This window comes from Orycteropus afer, unplaced genomic scaffold (genome assembly GCF_000298275.1).
Source record: "Orycteropus afer afer isolate SDZICR_OR568_19922 unplaced genomic scaffold, OryAfe1.0 scaffold00145, whole genome shotgun sequence".
Taxonomy (NCBI): domain Eukaryota; kingdom Metazoa; phylum Chordata; class Mammalia; order Tubulidentata; family Orycteropodidae; genus Orycteropus; species Orycteropus afer.
In genome coordinates, this window is record NW_006921732.1 from 6,986,732 (window position 1) to 7,004,452 (window position 17,721).

The window sequence follows — 17,721 nt, forward strand, 5'->3', positions numbered from 1 at the left end:
AATAAAAAGGCTACCATTTTAATGGCTGCATAACATTCTATGGCTTATGTTATAATTTACTTAATAACACCCTTGTTGCACATGTGGATCTACCCCACCCCCCCGAGAATGAATCTTTGTCTACATCTGAATTTTAGAAATGAGATTTGAAAGAGGTTTTGAAAAATAAATTTAGGTTCCTGGGTAGCACATATGGTTTGCAGTTGAGTACTAACCTGAAGGTTGACAGTTGGAATCCACCCAGTGGCACCACAGAAGAAGGGGCTGGCAGTCTGCTTCTGTAAAGATTACAGCCAATAAAAACCTACGGAGCACAGATTGCTCTGGGGTTGGCTATGAGTTGGGATTGATTTGATGGCAACAGGTTTTTAGTTTGAAAGTTGAATAGAAGTTCAACTGATAGAGAAGAAAAGGGGGAGGAGGAAAAGGCATTCCAGGTAGAGGCAGTAGAAGGAGACAACTTCCAGTGCTAAAGGTCGTAGGTGACTAGTCTAGTCCACTTTGAAAACCAAGCCAGCCACAGGGCCTGCCTGGTATGCTAATAAAGGTCTGGGCACAGCAAGATGAAGTTACATGTTACAAATGGCATTTTAATTGGATTTGTTTCCCTCGTGCCTTGTTTTTATAGTCATAACCAAGGCAATGTCTTACTACCTCAACTCAGAAAACCACCTGGACCCAGGGCCCATCTACGTGCGAGAAAATGGGCAGCTGCACATGGTCAATCTGGCCCTGGATGGTGTCAGGAGTAGCCTGCAGAAGCCAAAGCCTTTCAGACTGTTTCCCAAAGGCTTTTCTGTGGAGCTTTGTATGAACAGGGAAGATGATACTGCACAGAAAGAGAAGACTGATCATTTCATCTTCACATATACCCGAGAGGGGAATCTCCGGTACTCCGCCAAATCCCTCTTCAGCCTGGTCCTGGGCTTCATCTCTGACAATGTTGATCACATCGATTCCCTTATTGGCTTCCCTGAGCAGATTGCTGAAAAGCTGTTCTCTGCTGCTGAAGCCAGACAGAAATTCACAGAGCCAGGTGCGGGGCTGAGGGCTTTACAGAAATTCACTGAGGCCTATGGAAGTCTGGTGCTTTGCTCCCTGTGTTTGCGAAACAGGTGGGTATTCTAATTAAGATATTGAGTATTTCATTGGGTGTGTTAATTCTGTCAAGCTCTGGAGCTTAGTGGGCCCAGAGGCTTCCTTCATCAAATAGCATTTCAATTTAGAACTTCCAAACACAGAAAGATCCTGATACATGGAAAAAAAAAAAAATGGCAGGCCGTTTGAGAAAAATGATCATCTTCCTCCATTCCCACGCACACCCAAACAACACTTACCTTTATTTTGAAAACACATTACAGGATAAATTAATCCTTGCAGCTCCTCCATTAGGTTGGAAATTCTCTTCTGCCACTTTTCCTAATTAGTGAAAATAGGAAAGACATGCAATCTTCTGAATATCTCTTGATATCTTCTTGGAGATGGAAGTTCATAACCCAGAGATCTTGGCCCTGTTTCAGTTTTCAAACCACTAGATATTGAGCATGAAATACAAAGCAACCTTAAAAGAATGAGTAGTTAAAATTTTGAGTATCCTAAAGTTGGGAAAATCTCAGGTAAGGTTCTAATACCAAGATCTATCTTATAACAAAGCAGATGTTTTCTCTTGTGACTTGCCTTTTCTCATATGCTTTTCTTTATTTAAAAATGTTATTCTCCCATAGGGTTAAAAAAAAAAAAAGTTAAGGCATTGAAAAATAACAATAATAAAAATAGACCATGGCAAACAATCAAATGCAAATACAAAAGGATATAAAATGAAGTAAAAGCCTCCCTCCAATCTCATCTCCTGTTTTCTTTCTCCAGAGGCACTGTCTCTGGAATGATAAAAAGAAAATTGATTCCAGAGATATTTTGTAGATAAACATGGATATATAGCTCTCTCCTTTCTACAAATGGCAACATACTTCATACACTGTTACATGCCTTGTTTATGTAATTTGATCATCAATACTTGAAGTTTTTTTTAAGGGCTGTATGATATGTTACCATATGAAATATTTTGTGATTAGAAAGGCAGGTTACTATTAATATGCACAGTCAACATAACCATTAAAACAGACTAAACAAAAAGCATGTAGTAAAAGAGAAAGTCATACTAGAAAACATAAGCTAAGGACAGTTAGCTCATATACTCAAAAAATAAAAAGGAGCGATCATTATTTAATCAGCTTATACAATTTACTAGTTTCACTCCATGCCAGACAGTATACTTTAAAAAGAAAAGACATAAGTATGTGCAAAAGAGAACAGAAACATGAACTTGAACAGAACAAGCTCCTTATGAAAGGAAGCTCTGTCTCTGCTGTGGTTTCAGTCATGGCTGGGCTTTGAGCTGCTGCTAGTGGAAAGAAAGAAAGTTACCTTGCCTAAATGAAAAGAATCATGCAGCATTACATTGTAACTCATACACATAAATAAATTTTGCTCCTTCATTTTTTATTCAAGTTATTTATAGGAAAATTACAAAAATGAAAAAGTTATGACATACGCCTTATTTCTAAATACTTTTTATAAAAGCAGTACATGCTATTTGAGAAATAAAGAAAACTAATATAAAAACATTCATAATCCCACCATTCATGATAATCATTTTCAAAAATATTTTTACACATTTGGGAATATACTCTCTCTATACCTTTATATTCTGTTTTTCCCCCACTTAACCATTGTAGCTTAAGTATTTATCATGCTACTGAAGATGCTACATAAACACTGTTTGTGATGAATGCAAACTGTTCCAGTGGCGTTGGTGGCATGATGATGAGAATAGAATTTTCATTCATGTTTGATGAGCATGTGAATAATTGTAACGTTTCTGGAAAGCACTTTGGCAATTATGTATCAAGAACCTTAAAAACATCCATACCATTTGTTTCACCAATTAATTCCACTTTTAAGAATCTATTCTATTGTAATAATTAGGGAAGGGAACAAATATTTTTATGTAAGGGTATTCTCTTAGATAAAATGGTACTACCATTTGTAATAGTGAAAATCTGAAAACTATATAAATGTCCAGCAATAGAGCATTGGTTAAACAAATTATGATACATCTGTGTGATGAAATATAACTATTAAGATGACATTCAAAGGGTATATAAAATGATGTGAGATGTTTTTGATATAATAAATGGAAAAAGATGGAAATGGAATAATAAATGGAAATATATACTATATGATGATAATTTTTTTTTAAATAATTATAGGTATTAGAAAAAAGAGAAATGTACCAAAATGTGGTCATTATCTAAGTGGTGGGATTGAAGTTGTTTTTAATTTTCTTTATATCTTGATTTTTTTCTTCAATAAACAGCCATTACTTTTAGAATCAAAAAATGTAAGAAACAGTTTTAACATAATCTTCTGGCTCATGTACTTTATTGTACAATTTTGCTATTTTATTCAGATATAAGAGTAGAAACTTTGAATTGTGATTAGAACTCTGGTTTCTCCTCCTGAATCCCCAAAGGAAAATAGGAAGAAGACAAGATTAGAGGTGCCTTTGCAGTTCAGGGCTGAAGCTGTGGCAACAAAAGGTTTCACTAGCACAAAAGGGTTCGGATCAAAGGGAAATAGCTCAAACTCAAGGCTTGAGAAAATAATTGAAAATAAAATAATTGAGTAGGTGCAGGCACTTGCTCTCTTGGGGCTAGGTCACAAAGCTGCCTGCCAAACAAGCCAGTGTCTTTGCAACTGGGCTCTAATCCTACAAAACTCTCACCTCCCTTATGTTGAAACCCAGTGATTTTTAATTCCACTGGTGGTATTTTCCTTAAATGGGTATGCTGAGTTACTGAAGTAATAATAATAGCTACCATTTCATGAAGGCCTATTTTTAATTTTCTTAAGTATCCTGAGTAGTATCATTCCAAGTTTTAAAGTTCAGAGAGGTTAAGTAACGTTCTTAGAATCACACAAGTAATAAGGGCTGTTAAATGCAGACTTGGCTTTGTCTGATAACGAAAATATGTATTCTTTCTATTGTTTCTCAACTCTACTGTTCTGAGCTCTTTAAGAAGAATATTGGAAGGTTACTTACAAGCAAGACCAAAGCTTTGATTATGTCTTGGATTAGCCTGTGGTCTTGTGTATTGGTTTCTCAGCCTTGATTTTTATAATGTTCTTTAATCACGTTGCACACTGTTACAGCCTTCAGAGATAACCCTTGTTTCAGAACTACTAAAAATATTTTGGTTACTTGAGTAAAGGATATGTATTTTCCTTTCTCTGATTGCCCATGATCCCTCCAAATCCCTGTTAACCTACTTCAGTAGTGTGATTGGAAGATGAAAAAACAGCAGCTTTATTTGCAGTGCAATTAAAATATGTCTGAGTAAATAAGGCTCATTTGTGTACCCAGCTGAGCTCAGTGGCCAGGCAGCTCAGGTTCTGCAGTTTAAATGGGGGTATCAGTGCCCCTGAGCCATCTGTCTATATCTGACATTATTTTGGTTGGAAGTAGGAAGGAAAGACATCAAAATCTCTTTTTAAAAGTAGGACCCCACTGATCCAAGCATGCCATCTTGCTGTGGAAAGTTCTAGACATCCAAGAGAAAAGTGAATAAGAAAGGTGTGCTCTTGCCACAAGTCACTTTCCCTATTGGCATCCTTTTCTTTCTGTTTCCTGTCACATCTAAACTTTTTTTTTTTTTTAAATCACTGACCTCACCTGAAATAGATGAACAAAATAAAAGCAGGGTGGAGTCCTGGGCCTGAGCTGTGGAATGAATGCCTTTTTGATCAAGGAAAATCTGGGAGGCAGACCACAGTATCCACTATAACATCTAAACTTTTTTTTTTTTTTTTAAATCACTTACCTCACCTGAAATAGATGAACAAAATAAAAGCAGGGTGGAGTCCTGGGCCTGAGCTGTGGAATGAATGCCTTTTTGATCTTTGCGTCTCCAGGGGACTCCCTGATGCTTCCTGATACCAATTTGGCAAGCTGCTCCACTGTAATTAAGTTGCTGGGGTTTACAGGATTGTTGTAATAACCATTTCGATTAGAGTGAGTCCTTGTAGCAGTCATACTGCACATACTTTTGGAGTGAAGTTAGCAGAATAACAAGCACCTTGAGAGGGCAGGTCCACATACTTGTGTTGCGTGCAGATTCATCCTATGCCCAGATAGTATTTAGTGAAGTCTGCTTATTGTGTAGTGCTTTAGCCTGATGGAATGGCACCAAGCCACAGAAGGTAATGTTTTAAAAGAAGGAAAAGAGAAGTTGTTGATTGCATTCCATGCTCCACAGATACCTGGTGATTTCAGAAAAACTTGAAGAGATAAAGTCTTTCCGGGAGCTGACCTGCCTGGATCTTTCCTGTTGCAAGCTTGGAGATGAACATGAACTTCTAGAACATCTTACCAATGAGGCCCTGTCTAGGTATGGACCTGCCGCCATTTGTCAATGAATTGTTTTACTATTATTTTAAGGGACTATTCCAAAGTAATCTTAAGGAATGCTGATTACTTTCCAATCCTGTTTTATTTGCTGATTTTTTCTTTCCCCTAAAATATTTTCAAGCTCTATTTGGACAAGTAGTATAGGCTGGGTGACTCTTAGGAAAGTCAGTCAGTTGGTTCTCTTTTCTAAACAAGCTGTATTTCAACATGTAGTACTTGAAGTTAATCTGGGGTTGAAAAATTATATTGTTCTTTATTTGTCTGGTCCTAGTTTATTCTAGCAATAAATGAAACATATAGTTTTCCCCAGGCATTACCATTTTCTTTTTTATCAATGAATTATAAGTTATAAAGAAATTGAATTACTAAAGACAGCCGAATAAGTCCCCTTCAAGAACTGTGATTGCAAGAAATGGCCCAGTTCATACTATTCACACGTAGTCCTACTGATTTCAGGTTACTCAGTCCAGCCAGCAGAGAGGAGGGCAGATGGATTCCTCTGTGGTTTCATAAACACCCAGAAGGATAACAGCATTGCAAACCTGAGTCTAGCCTGCTACCGGGGCCTGCCTCTGACAGTGACACCTACACACTGCCCCATACAAAGGTATTTTTGTGTGAGGTTAGCAGCAAGGCTCAGATTTCTTGTTGTGTGAGGGGCAGCACATTAGCACACCAATTCAGGTTAGCTGGATGGATTTGGGTTATAACCCAATCTGAAAATACAGATTTGGAAAACTGATTAAAATTAGAGGAGTGTTTGCTTTGCAGAAGGAATTCTTAAGAGTTCTTTAGTAGACTTTCCTGACATGTAGAATGTTGTTTGGTTTTCACAGAATTTGTCAGGCACAAACTTTTGTGAAAAGCCCTGGTGGTATAGTGGTTAAAGCTCTGGGCTGCTAACTGAAAGATAGGCAGTTTGAACCCACTAGCTACTGTGCAGGAGTAAGATATGATAGTCTACTTCCATAAAGATTTACAGCCTTGGAAACACTGAGAGGCGGTTCTCTGTCTTAGAGGGTCACTGTGAGTCAGAATTCAACTCAGTGACATGGGAGTGGTTGCAGCTTTTGTGTTGAACATTGTGTGTTTATTCCCTTGATGGAAGTCCTTACTTACCTCATTCAACCATACACCTTTCAAGTGCCTGGTCATCAGAGATTAGTACTACGTGACACTTTGATTCCTGTTAACCATCATTTCGTAACTGAAATAGCACCAAGAGATCTTTAACTCTTTTAAAACATTGGGTATTAAATTGGCAGGGTTTAGCTGATATGATATTTTATCTTCTTAAACAAAGTTTATGAAAGCATGTTCTCATGCCTAGACTTTCTCAAACTCTAATTTACTGATGGACTTTGTTTCCTAGTGTAACTCAGCTCCACCTGAAGGATAATTGTTTATCTGATGCTGGAGTGCAGAAAATGACAGCACCAGTTCGAGTGATGAAAAGAGGCCTTGAAAATCTGACATTATTAGACTTATCTTGTAAGTTTTTTTAAGGCATTATAGAGTATTAATATTGGAATAACCTTAGAGATTATTTGGTTCTTCCCTTTAATTTAGAGGTGATAAAATTGAAGAGAGGTTTCTTTCCTGGGTGCTTTAGCAAGTTAGTGGCAGAGCAGGATTAAAGCCAGAAGCTCTTGACTCCTGGCCAGATGCCTTTCCTGGCCTACTGCCATCTCTTTGGGATAGGGGAAGTCCTTACAGATTCACCCAAGTTACTCAACTGCAGCATGTGCGGACCAGGCAGCCTTTCATCATGTTCATTGCATATGTAAAGGACTTTCTTTGAGTCTCTGATCCATTGTGTCTGTCAGTTATGTATCTTCCTTATTGGTGTCCAATAAAAATCTATATAAATCCACAATGGGGTAACTTCTTCAAGATTAACCAGTTACTGACTCCATGGTAGGAAGTTGATAGAGACCATTTACAATTTAACTGAACATCTGTTGAATATACGGCAGAATGGTATGATGTTGAAAGAATAAGAGGAGCAAGGCTTTGAGGTCAGAGGACCATCCTTGCTTTGCTACTTGTAAGCTGTGTGCCCTTGAGCAAGTTATGTAACCTTTCTGGACCTTGGTTTTAGCCTCTGTAAAATGAAGATAATAATGAATGCTCTCCTTAGCTTGCAAGGAAATGTATTCATTCAACAAATACTTTTTGAGCATGTAGAGTGTAACAGCCTCTGTTATAACCTCAGCGAGTCAGTCAGTACCTGATACAGTACTCTGATGTGAGAAGGTAATATGTGAGAAAAGATTCTAGAAAAAAATGGTAGTTAGTGAGAATAGTAATAGTCTTTTGTGTCTAAGTACCCTTGAAAATCTTTTTAAAATAAAATAAATGCTTTACTTTTGAGGCAAAGTGGCTATGAACAAAATCTGATGAACATTTTAATACATGTTTATGTATGCTGTTTTTATACAGTTCTGAATTAGGCCTTTTGGGATAACTACCTGGTTTATTTATATTTCCGAACACCCACAATCCTGGAACGTTAGGGCTATAGGCAGTTTTAAGGATCATCTGGTATAGCTCCCGTTATATTTAATTTACTTTGAAAATATTTTATATTGTATCACTGCTCAGACTTTCTTCTGAGCTTATAGTTGGCATTTTAGCAGCAGTTATACTGTAACAGAATGCTATCTATGTTTTTTTTTACATCTAGGCAACCCTGAGATCACAGATGCAGGAATTGGATACCTCTTTTCCTTTAGAAAACTAAACTGCTTAGATATCTCTGGGACAGGGCTCAAGGTAAGACTTTTGCTCCCTTTTAGTTGACAAAGATTATTTATGACTTAACTAAGCATCCAATTCACAACTTGGTATTTTGCTTCTGCTGGTGGGCATTTAGAATAGTGTGGTGATTATGGTGGTCTTTATTTCCTACTGAAAGCAAGTAAGAATTGATCAATGTGTGCTGTGTGTTTCTATTCTCTCTCCCCCTCACAAGGACATCAAAGCCATCAAACACAAGCTCCAGACCCACATAGGTCTTGTTCACTCCAAAGTGCCTTTGAAGGAGTTTGACCACAGTAACTGCAAGACAGAGGGCTGGGCTGACCAGGTATTGCACATTTCTCTCCTCTACAGTTACTATGGGTTTTCATTACCTAACACTTTGAAAACATTAATCTTCTTGGTATCTCTTGGTACAGTTGTCACCTTTATGTCACATTGTTGTTGTTGTTGTTGTTATGTGCCGTCGAGTTGGCCCCGACTCATAGCGACCCCTCCTTGGGTTTCCGAGGCAGTATCACTACGGAAGTAGGGTTGCCCAACCTTCCTTCCGAGGAGTGGCTGGTGGGTTTGAACCGCCAGCCTTCTGGTTAGCAGTCAAGTGCTTTTAGCCACTATGCTACCAGAACTTGACCCAGCTATTTAAGGAATTGTATTAGATGCCAATTCTTAAATTGTGATTTATTTTTAATGGACCTAGGAAAAATGCCGTATTATAAATGACTCAGAAAATACAGTAAATTCTGGCTTGCCACGCAGAAAAGCAGGATGATGCAATTTCAGAAGGACAGATTCTCTTAGTAGTGCTGGACTAGGAATTAGTAGTAGTATTAGTAGACTAGACTAGGAAGAGAATAAATTCTAGAGTCACACTGACAGATCCAGCTCTTCTTTCCTTTTATGCCATTGTCTTAGTTTTTAGAACCTTTGTGAAGAAATGGAAATGGCTTGTCTGTCTTCTTATTGGGCCATTGCATTTTTAACTTCTTGGCAGAATTTTACCTTAACTCCCTTACCTTTTGGATAGTCTTCTGCAACTTGGTAAAGTACAGATTTAAGTAGGAGTCAGAAAGTAACCAAGTAATACAACACTAGTAGATACCTGCTTACCTGTGACTAGTGCCTTCTTCCTTCAGACACCTTTAACCGATGGTTTGCAGAGGGGTACAGAACCCACCAAACCATTATTTCCTCATCCTTCCTTGGCTCCAAGCCTTAATGCATAATAGTGGACCCATCCAACTGCCTAATTGTAGCATCACTTCTCTATAGGAAAGGAAGAAGAGGTGCTGATAAGTCATTTTTTCAGTAGCATTTGTTGGTCTAGAATATATTTGTGAGCTAATTACCACAGTGCATTGGCAGACAAAGGTTGTAGCATTGGATGAGTCTTAGTTGCAGCCAGTGGACTTGCGGTAAGTGAGGGATGGTCAAAAAAAGGCTTGATGGAATTTGGTAACAAGTTAGGTATGATGGACAAAGAGTAGGCTGTGGAGTAAAAGAGACCTGGGTTTGGACCTATCTCTCAGGACGTGGTGAGGATTAAGTAAAACACCTGGCAGCCTGGCCTGAAAGGAAGCTGATTAGCCCTGCTGCCGTGTGATGCCACCCAACCTTAGCTGGGCCCCTAGTGCAAGGTAGAGTGCTTTAGCCATCTCTTGTCAATCCATTATTAAAGTGGTTTCAGGCTGCCTCTATTCTCGTTTTGCCCTCATTCTCAGCTGGTGACCCAGAAAAACAGGGTCATATAACAGGAATCCCTTTACTTCCCTATTTCTGTCTCAAAATTTGTTCATTTTTTCAACCATGCTATACTTCCCTCCTGTCAGTGGTAAACTGGTATGCTACTTGTATTCCAGTGATAAGCTCTTTATCTTTTTTTATTTTCTATTCCTTAAGACGTCCAGCTGCTCCCTATGTGATAATTTACTAGTAATCATTTTTTCCCACTGCCTTGCTCCAGTATCTTCTGTCATCCTCTGTTGACTATTTTCTTTCTGTGTACAAACATGCTCCAGCTTGCCTGCTTCCAACTCAACTGAATTGTTTCCTACTTATCTCTTCTACTCCTCTGTTGCCTCCTCAGTTCTTAGTCTCTTGTAATCTAGTTCTGGCCTCCACTGCTGTACTGAAATGGTTCTTTTGAATGTGACAGTTGATCTAAAAGCCAAATCCAGTGGCTTTTTCTTTCTTCACTCTCCTTACTGCCCTGGTGATCTTTACTGTTCTCAGAGCCTTAACTGCCCTGCAAGTATGACTCCACCTTACTTCTCTCCTGTATCAGGCTCCCATTCCCAAATAACCACCTGGCCCCTCAAATTCAGCTTGCCCAGAACCAAACCTGTTTTCTTCTTTACCATCTCCAAACAGCTTTGCCTATTGATGTTCTATTTCTGTTACTGGTGAAAAGTATTTTCCCTGCGACCCACTCATTTGTCAGGTTCTAAGACATTAATCCACCTTGGCATTCTCTTAGATTGGTCCTCATTTTCCATAACCAGGAAAGCACCACAGATGAGATGTCAGTGAATATTTACTGAGTGCTTTCTGTGTGCTAGACACTGTGCTGAGCCTTTCGTGTGCACTCTAATTTAATCCTTACAGCAGCCTTCTGAGATATGTACTGTTATTAAATAGTCCCTATTTTATAGATGAATAAAATGAGACTGAGACATCAAATCACTTGCCTGGGGTCCCCTGGCTAGTAAGTGGTAGAACTAACTTCAGAACTATATTCTTAAACTCTGTGTTGTACTACCTTTGTGTTATGAAAATATTTTTCTTGTTTTCCTTTATGATCATTTCATTGCATGCCAAAGTTCTTGTTTCTCCAGGTATATATGAAATGATCGTTTACTTTATTTTATACTCATGTATAACATCTGTTAGGGCAACATTCAACACCTGTATACATCTGTGGTCCAAACCCCATAAAGCCTATTATATTAGGATTTGAAATACATACAATGGTTAATAATGAAAACCGGGTCCTACTTTGCAATGTACATCAAAACATTTTTATTACTGTATTGTTACATTAAAGATGTTTTAGTGTGTCTGGAAGTATTTCTTTAATGTTTTTTATAGGTAGAAAGGTACACTTTGTACTAAGGCAAACATTTGACTGACTGATGTTAGATATGAACTGTAACTAACTGCTCTGACCTATGTACAAATTCATCTTAAAGACGGACTTAGGAATGGAATTTGTCTATATTCCTGGAACTGCATATATATAATACAGTGTTTGTACAATGTCCAATCACATAACATCCTATTTCATAAAATGTGTCACGGACACATAACTGAATATATAGTTTATACTCAAATTTCCGAAAGAATTTGTAGTAGCTTACAATAAAAATATATTTGTAGCAGTTTTTAGGGAGCCCTGGTAGTGTAAGTGCCTAAGGCACTTGCCAAAGGTGTCCGGAGGCACCATCTTCTGACCTTCTCTAACCATGCAAGAGGAAGACAGAATCACCATCAATATTCCAAGGCCTATTCCTGCGATGCCAAACATGCTGCCTCCCTCCAGCCTTGTCACCATCTGTTCCTTCTGCAGCACCTACCACCTCTCCGCTGGGTTCAATTATTTGCTGCAGTGGCCACACAGAACTCACAGATTATGGGGTTTAATAGGGAAGCACCAGCCTACAATTCAAGTTCAGGAACAACTCTCAGTCTCTCTCAGCCCACCGTCTCTCAGCCAACAGTCTCTCATAGTTTCCCAACAGTGTGTGTCTCTCGATGTCTCTCTCAGCAATGCGTATCTCTTGCGTCTCTTCCCCAGCAGCGCATGTCTCTCAGGAGCATGTGTCTCTCAGGTGCATATCCTTCTCAGCCAGCAGTCAGAGAGAGTTCTGCCTCTAGGAGGCCTCTTTTGAGCCTGGCAAAGTGGCCAAAGTAACCAATCGTAACATCAGAATTCTAAGCACCTGAGAGAAAGCGAACTTCCCGGAACATTGCTTTGTGCCACTCTCAACAGAAATATCTCAGGTGGATAATTTTAATAATCAGGAGCTCCTCAGTTGCTCACAGCAAATTCCACCACAGAGTTTACAAAGACTAATGGCTAGAAAAGCCATACCAGGTAATTTACTACATAGCACACTTGACTGCTAGCCAGAAGGTTGGCAGTTCAAATCCACCAGCCACTCCTCGGAAAGAAGATTGAGCAATCTACTTCCATAGAGCTGTCACCTCGGAGGGAGCTCTGGTAGCATAGTGCCTAAGGCACTTGACTGCTAACCAGGAGTTTGAACCACCAGCCACTCCTCAGAAGGAAGGTTGGGCAGTCTACTTCCATAGTGATACTGCCTTGGAAACCCAAGGAGGGGTCCCTATGAGTCGGGTCCAACTTGACAGCACATAACAACAACAACATACTTCAGAAACCCAAGGAGGAGGGGTCGCTGTGAGTCAGAGACAACTCGATGGCACATAACAACAGCAGCAGCAGCAGTTTTTAGAAAATGGAAACTAATCAGGAAGTATTGAGAGACTATAGAAAGAGGTGCATTTTATGCACATACATGAGTTTTGGTATATTTTCAAGAATGACAGTCTAGAATGTGTGAAAAATACTAAAATTAATATTTAATTTTAGTATTTAGTTTAAGGGATATGTTTTATTTCTGGCTTGGAATAAAGATGGATATAGAACAGAGAGTCAGCTTTATAGACTTTTCTGAGTCATACAAATACCTATATCCAGCATGTTTATATTCTGACCCAGCTTCTGCACTAGAACAGAAAATCTAGACTTGACTGAGTTGTTACTCTTACCACCAATCATCTGAAGTAAAATTTGCCACAGGGGTTTGTGTTTATGGGGAGGCAGTCAGGGAGAACAAGGAAGGTTTGAGATTAAAAGCTTGAGGTTTTACATGGATTCAAATCTCTAAATATGTTTTAGATCGTACTACAGTGGGAGCGCATAACTTCAGAAGCTGTGAAGCCACAAGGAACCTCGGAGCCTCGGATGGCAGTTCAGCGCTTCTGTGAGACATTCTCTTTCCTTGGACTCGTTGCCTTTAGGTTCTTTGTAGCCTTGAAGCAGTTAGCCTGTGTTCACTCAATAGGAAAATGAATAACAGTAGCACTAATTTGTGATCATCCATCAAGAATTATATTCCCTCAGCATATTTTAGTGCATAAGTTTACTCTAACTTGAGAACCAGCACTAGGAAAATAGCTTTTAAAAATTATTTTCTATATTCCATCTTTCAAAAAGGATTTGTAGTGGCACAAAAGTGAGTGGAGTTCAGAAGATTAAAAAGAAATTAAGTGATAGAATCTTAAGTGAAGGGGAAATAAGAGTAGTGAAATAAGAATCCAAGACACACCAAAACATAGAGCATAAGGTGGTATCATTTGCTAAAACTGAACCACAGATTTGGCTTTCAGCTTCTTAGAAGACAGTGAAGTCCACATTTTGACTGATAACAGCTAACATTTATTGAGCTTCTACTGTGTGCCAAACACTGTGCTAAACCTTTTTCATGCATTATTTTATCTTTACATCACCCTTATGATAGAGGTTTTATATCCCTATAAAGATAAGAAAACTGAGTCTCAGAGAAGTCACTCACGCAAAGTCACTTATCCTGTAAGTGGCACATTGGGGATTTGATTCCAAGATTTTCAGACTCCAGTATGAATACTACATGCCTTCAATGTGTACTAGAACACGTACCATTGTTACTTTACAAGGCACTCAGAATGAAATACAATTAATCCAGACGTCACCCTGTTTGAGCCTTTGTCATTTTCTTTGGGTCAGCTTTCTAGTCTTAATGTAAGCATTAAGTTGCCAGAGTAGTAAACTCATCACCCTTCCCTCTGTCACTCCTTTAGATGGACAGCGATCTCAAACAGAAACCCTGGTGAAGTGCCCCCTGGCAGACACCCACATGAGCTCTTCTGAGAAACTCCAGTTCTATAAAGCAAAAGCCCCAGACTGCCATGGGCCATTGTTGAAACGGGAGACTACGTTGTGCCAGGAGTCAAAGAAGAGCAAGAAGAGAGCTTTTGAGGATCCAGAGAAGGAGCAGAGTAACTCTTCACAGTCATCAAAGCAGAAATATGTATGTCTTACTGTGGAAGACTGGGACTTGTTAAATTCCTATTGATAGGCAGATATAAGTTGACACACACCCCACCCCACCCCCAGCTGTGATGTATGAGGAAAGGTGACTGATGATTATTTTTTGGTTGAGTTTACCTATGACATTAGCATAGCAAGCAGATATTTCTACTTTTGTGGTTGGGGAGGGGACTGCTATGGAAGTATGTAATAATTTCTAATGTATATTTTCAATACATAGTAATTTTTTCAAATAAATGTTTTTGCTGTCCTTAAATTCTGCTTGTGGATTATAGACTGGTGCCTCAGGAAATAACGCTGGTTTGGGATGGAAGGCAAGTGAGCTAACAAGGAAGCCTAGCATAATTTGTTACTACAGGTAGTCCCCAACTTATGATGTATTCAGGTTATGATGAACCTCACTTAAGACTGGTTTTTGTGTTTTTTATACATCTCGTTATTAGTAATATGTTGCAGCATATAATTTGTTGATGTAATCATTCTCAGATAGTCACTCACAGATGTTCAGTTTTATGATTTACTGTTCAGAACACTGCCAGATTTATAGCAATACTGATAATAAAAGGCAATAATAATGAAAATTAGGAAAATGAGATATTGACTTAGGTCAGAACTTACGACAGATTTGTCAGACTGGAATCTCCTTGTAAGTCAGGGACTACCTTATACTACAATTTATATTCTAGTGACCTAAAATATGCAATAGCATTCACTTAGCCAATAGAAAATATATATATATGAAAATAGCTGCTGTTGTTAGGTGCCATTGAGTCAATTCTGACTCATAGCATCCCTGTATACAACAGAATGAAACTGCCTAGTCCTGTACTATCCTTATAATAATCATTGCTATGTTTGAGCCATTTGTTGCAGCTATTATGTTCATCTCATTGAGGGTCTTCCTTTTTCCTGACTCTCTGCTTTACCAAACATGCTATCCTTCATCGTAAATAAAGCTGCTTCTTGTTTGCCATCAAATCGGACCCGACTCATAGTGACCCCTCCTTGGGTTTTCGAGATGGTATCACTACGGAAATAGATTGCCCATTGCCCAGCCTCCCTTCCAAGGAGTGGCTGGTGGGTTTGAACCGCCAGCCTTCTGGTTAGCACTCAAGTGCCTTAGGCACTACGCTACCAGAGCTCCTTAAATACAGCTTCAACTTATTAAATGCTTTCTATTTTCTAAGGCCTGTTGTAAAAATGACATGTGACCTCTAATTTCACAAGGTTGAGAGAGAATCACTGTCAGCCTCAGCCCAAGGCTGCTTCCTATAAGGTGGAGGTCAGACATGCCTCCTCTCTCTGACCTTTTTGCCAATTCTGACACCATATGTACCTCCAGCAACACTGTAATTCTTTGCTGGATTCAGTAATTCATTGCAGAGGACACAACGAATTCACAGACCATACTCATGATTAAGGGGTTTTTTAGGGAAATAGCAGGTCACAATTCAGGATCAGAAATTATTCAGGATACAGTTCTTCTATCAGGATAGCTGCTTCTGAGCTGTACCTGTAAGCACACTTTTCTCTGGCCCTTGGCCTGGCCTCTGCCTTGTTCTGGCAAGAGTTACAAAGCTCTTTAGCTCCACCAATATGTGCCCAGAGTCACACCATTCTACCTGCAAGCCTCCTGCCTGAAGGCACTCTGCTTTCTTGCTCCATGGGTCAGGAAGCCCACTGTACTATCTTATCTACCAGTCTCCTGGTTCTGTTGCCTCTGCTGCTGTCATTTTTCTGCTACAGCTTATTGATACATCTTGCCATCTCTGGTGTTACAGCTCCCTCTCTCTTATCTTCTCAATATAGGAAGTTCCCAGCATGATTCCAAAAGGACAAGCTGCTTTCTTAGCTTTTCTTTCTTGGTTGTGGTGAGGTCCTGCTTTCCTTTTCTGGGATGGCTCAGTTTAAGCCTAGTAGGATAACAACTGACCAATCCACATGTTAGGGTTCCATGTACCTGTTTTGTGTGGTCCCATGCACTTTATTTACATTATTAGCAAACTATCCAATTCCCTTGATGGGCCACAAACACCTCATTTGCATAGTCTCACCCATTCATTTGGTGGGAGCTGCAAAGACTGTCTAGATGAGCTGCACTTGTCTTCACAACAACCCCGGAAGATAGGTGTTAGCTCCAATTTAGAGTTATGAAAGTCATTTAGCCTCAAGTTAAATGATTTATTCAAGATCACAGAGCTTATAAATGACAGAACCATAGTTTATATATACTCTTCAACTCCCAAGCCCACTCTCACATTGCCTACTTAAAGAAGATGTTAGTGTTGTTAGCTACTGCTGAGTCAGCCCCTACATCTGCACTATGGGACAGAATGCTGCACTGTCCTGTGCTATCCCCATAATCAGGGATTGGAGCGTTGTGACCCATGGGGTTTTGCTTTCATTTTCATGTTTTTTAATTGAAGGTGTATGTAAGAGGATTTTACTCCTGCATCTTCTCAGTGGTTTCTTCCTTGTATTTGCTTTTTCTTTCCTAGTTGGTGAAATTTGGCTTTATGTTTGAGTGGTTTTTTTTTTTTTTTTTTTTTCAATCTTGATCCAGTTTTAGCCTAGTGATAATCACCTTGTTGTTGGGGTGAATGCCCACATGGACAGTCGTGCCTTTAGCTTTATCTCATTATACCAAACCAATACAGTTGACATGGTTTTTTCTGTATACATTTTCCTGGACTACTTTGCCAATTTGCCAATCTTTACACTGTCCTCACACAACTGGAATGGTATTATCCTTTCAGATGGGCATGGACCAAATGTTTTATTTGTGTCTCAGTTCCTTGGAGAGAGGGGAAGACATAATCTTCCTGCAAATGTGGGAAGGTACATTGAAATAGCCTTTATAGATTTTGCTCCGGTCAGAAGTCACAAAGGGATTGAACTTCATTTTGGCCACTACCACTTCAGCTATGGCCACAAAACCAAAACCAAACCAAACCCACTGCCATCAAGTTGACTCCGACTCATAGCGACCCCCTTTGGGTTTCCAAGGCAGTAAGTCTTTATGGAAGTAGATTGTCCAGTCTTCCTTCCGCAGAGTGGCTTGTGGGTTTGAACCATCAACCTTCTGGTTACCAGCCAAATGAAAAGCAACTGATAGGGTTTTCATGGGCTGATTTTCAAAAGATCATCAGACCTTTCTTCCTAGTCCATATAATCATTTTTTTTAATCCCAATTATATGCTAATCTATTAAGTAAACTACCAGGGGTCTACACAGTAGTCCTGCAATGTAAGGATTGTCACCTGTTTTACAGATGAAGAGCCTGAGACCAATGACTTGTTTGAGATCATATGTCTAGTATGTGGCATAAGTTTCTTTGTTCTTTTCAACACATTATTTTGAAAGGGCCACAAAGCAAATATTTTAG

The 17,721-nt window shown here is 39.2% G+C and overlaps 1 protein-coding gene and 1 pseudogene across 1 annotated transcript; one reads left to right on the forward strand and one right to left on the reverse strand.

The window, feature by feature from the left end:
- The first annotated feature begins 633 nt into the window (after nucleotides 1-633).
- Nucleotides 634-14,361, forward strand: LRRC42 (leucine rich repeat containing 42). The gene is made up of 7 exons (XM_007945931.2): nucleotides 634-1,115; nucleotides 5,316-5,447; nucleotides 6,840-6,958; nucleotides 8,154-8,242; nucleotides 8,442-8,555; nucleotides 13,146-13,230; nucleotides 14,087-14,361. Exons 1-7 carry the CDS (start codon nucleotides 643-645, stop codon nucleotides 14,359-14,361), a joined length of 1,287 nt encoding a protein of 428 aa, XP_007944122.1. The 5' UTR covers nucleotides 634-642.
- Nucleotides 14,362-16,779: 2,418 nt separating this feature from the next.
- LOC103201265 lies at nucleotides 16,780-17,238 on the reverse strand (annotated as a pseudogene).
- Between the last annotated feature and the right edge of the window lie 483 nt (nucleotides 17,239-17,721).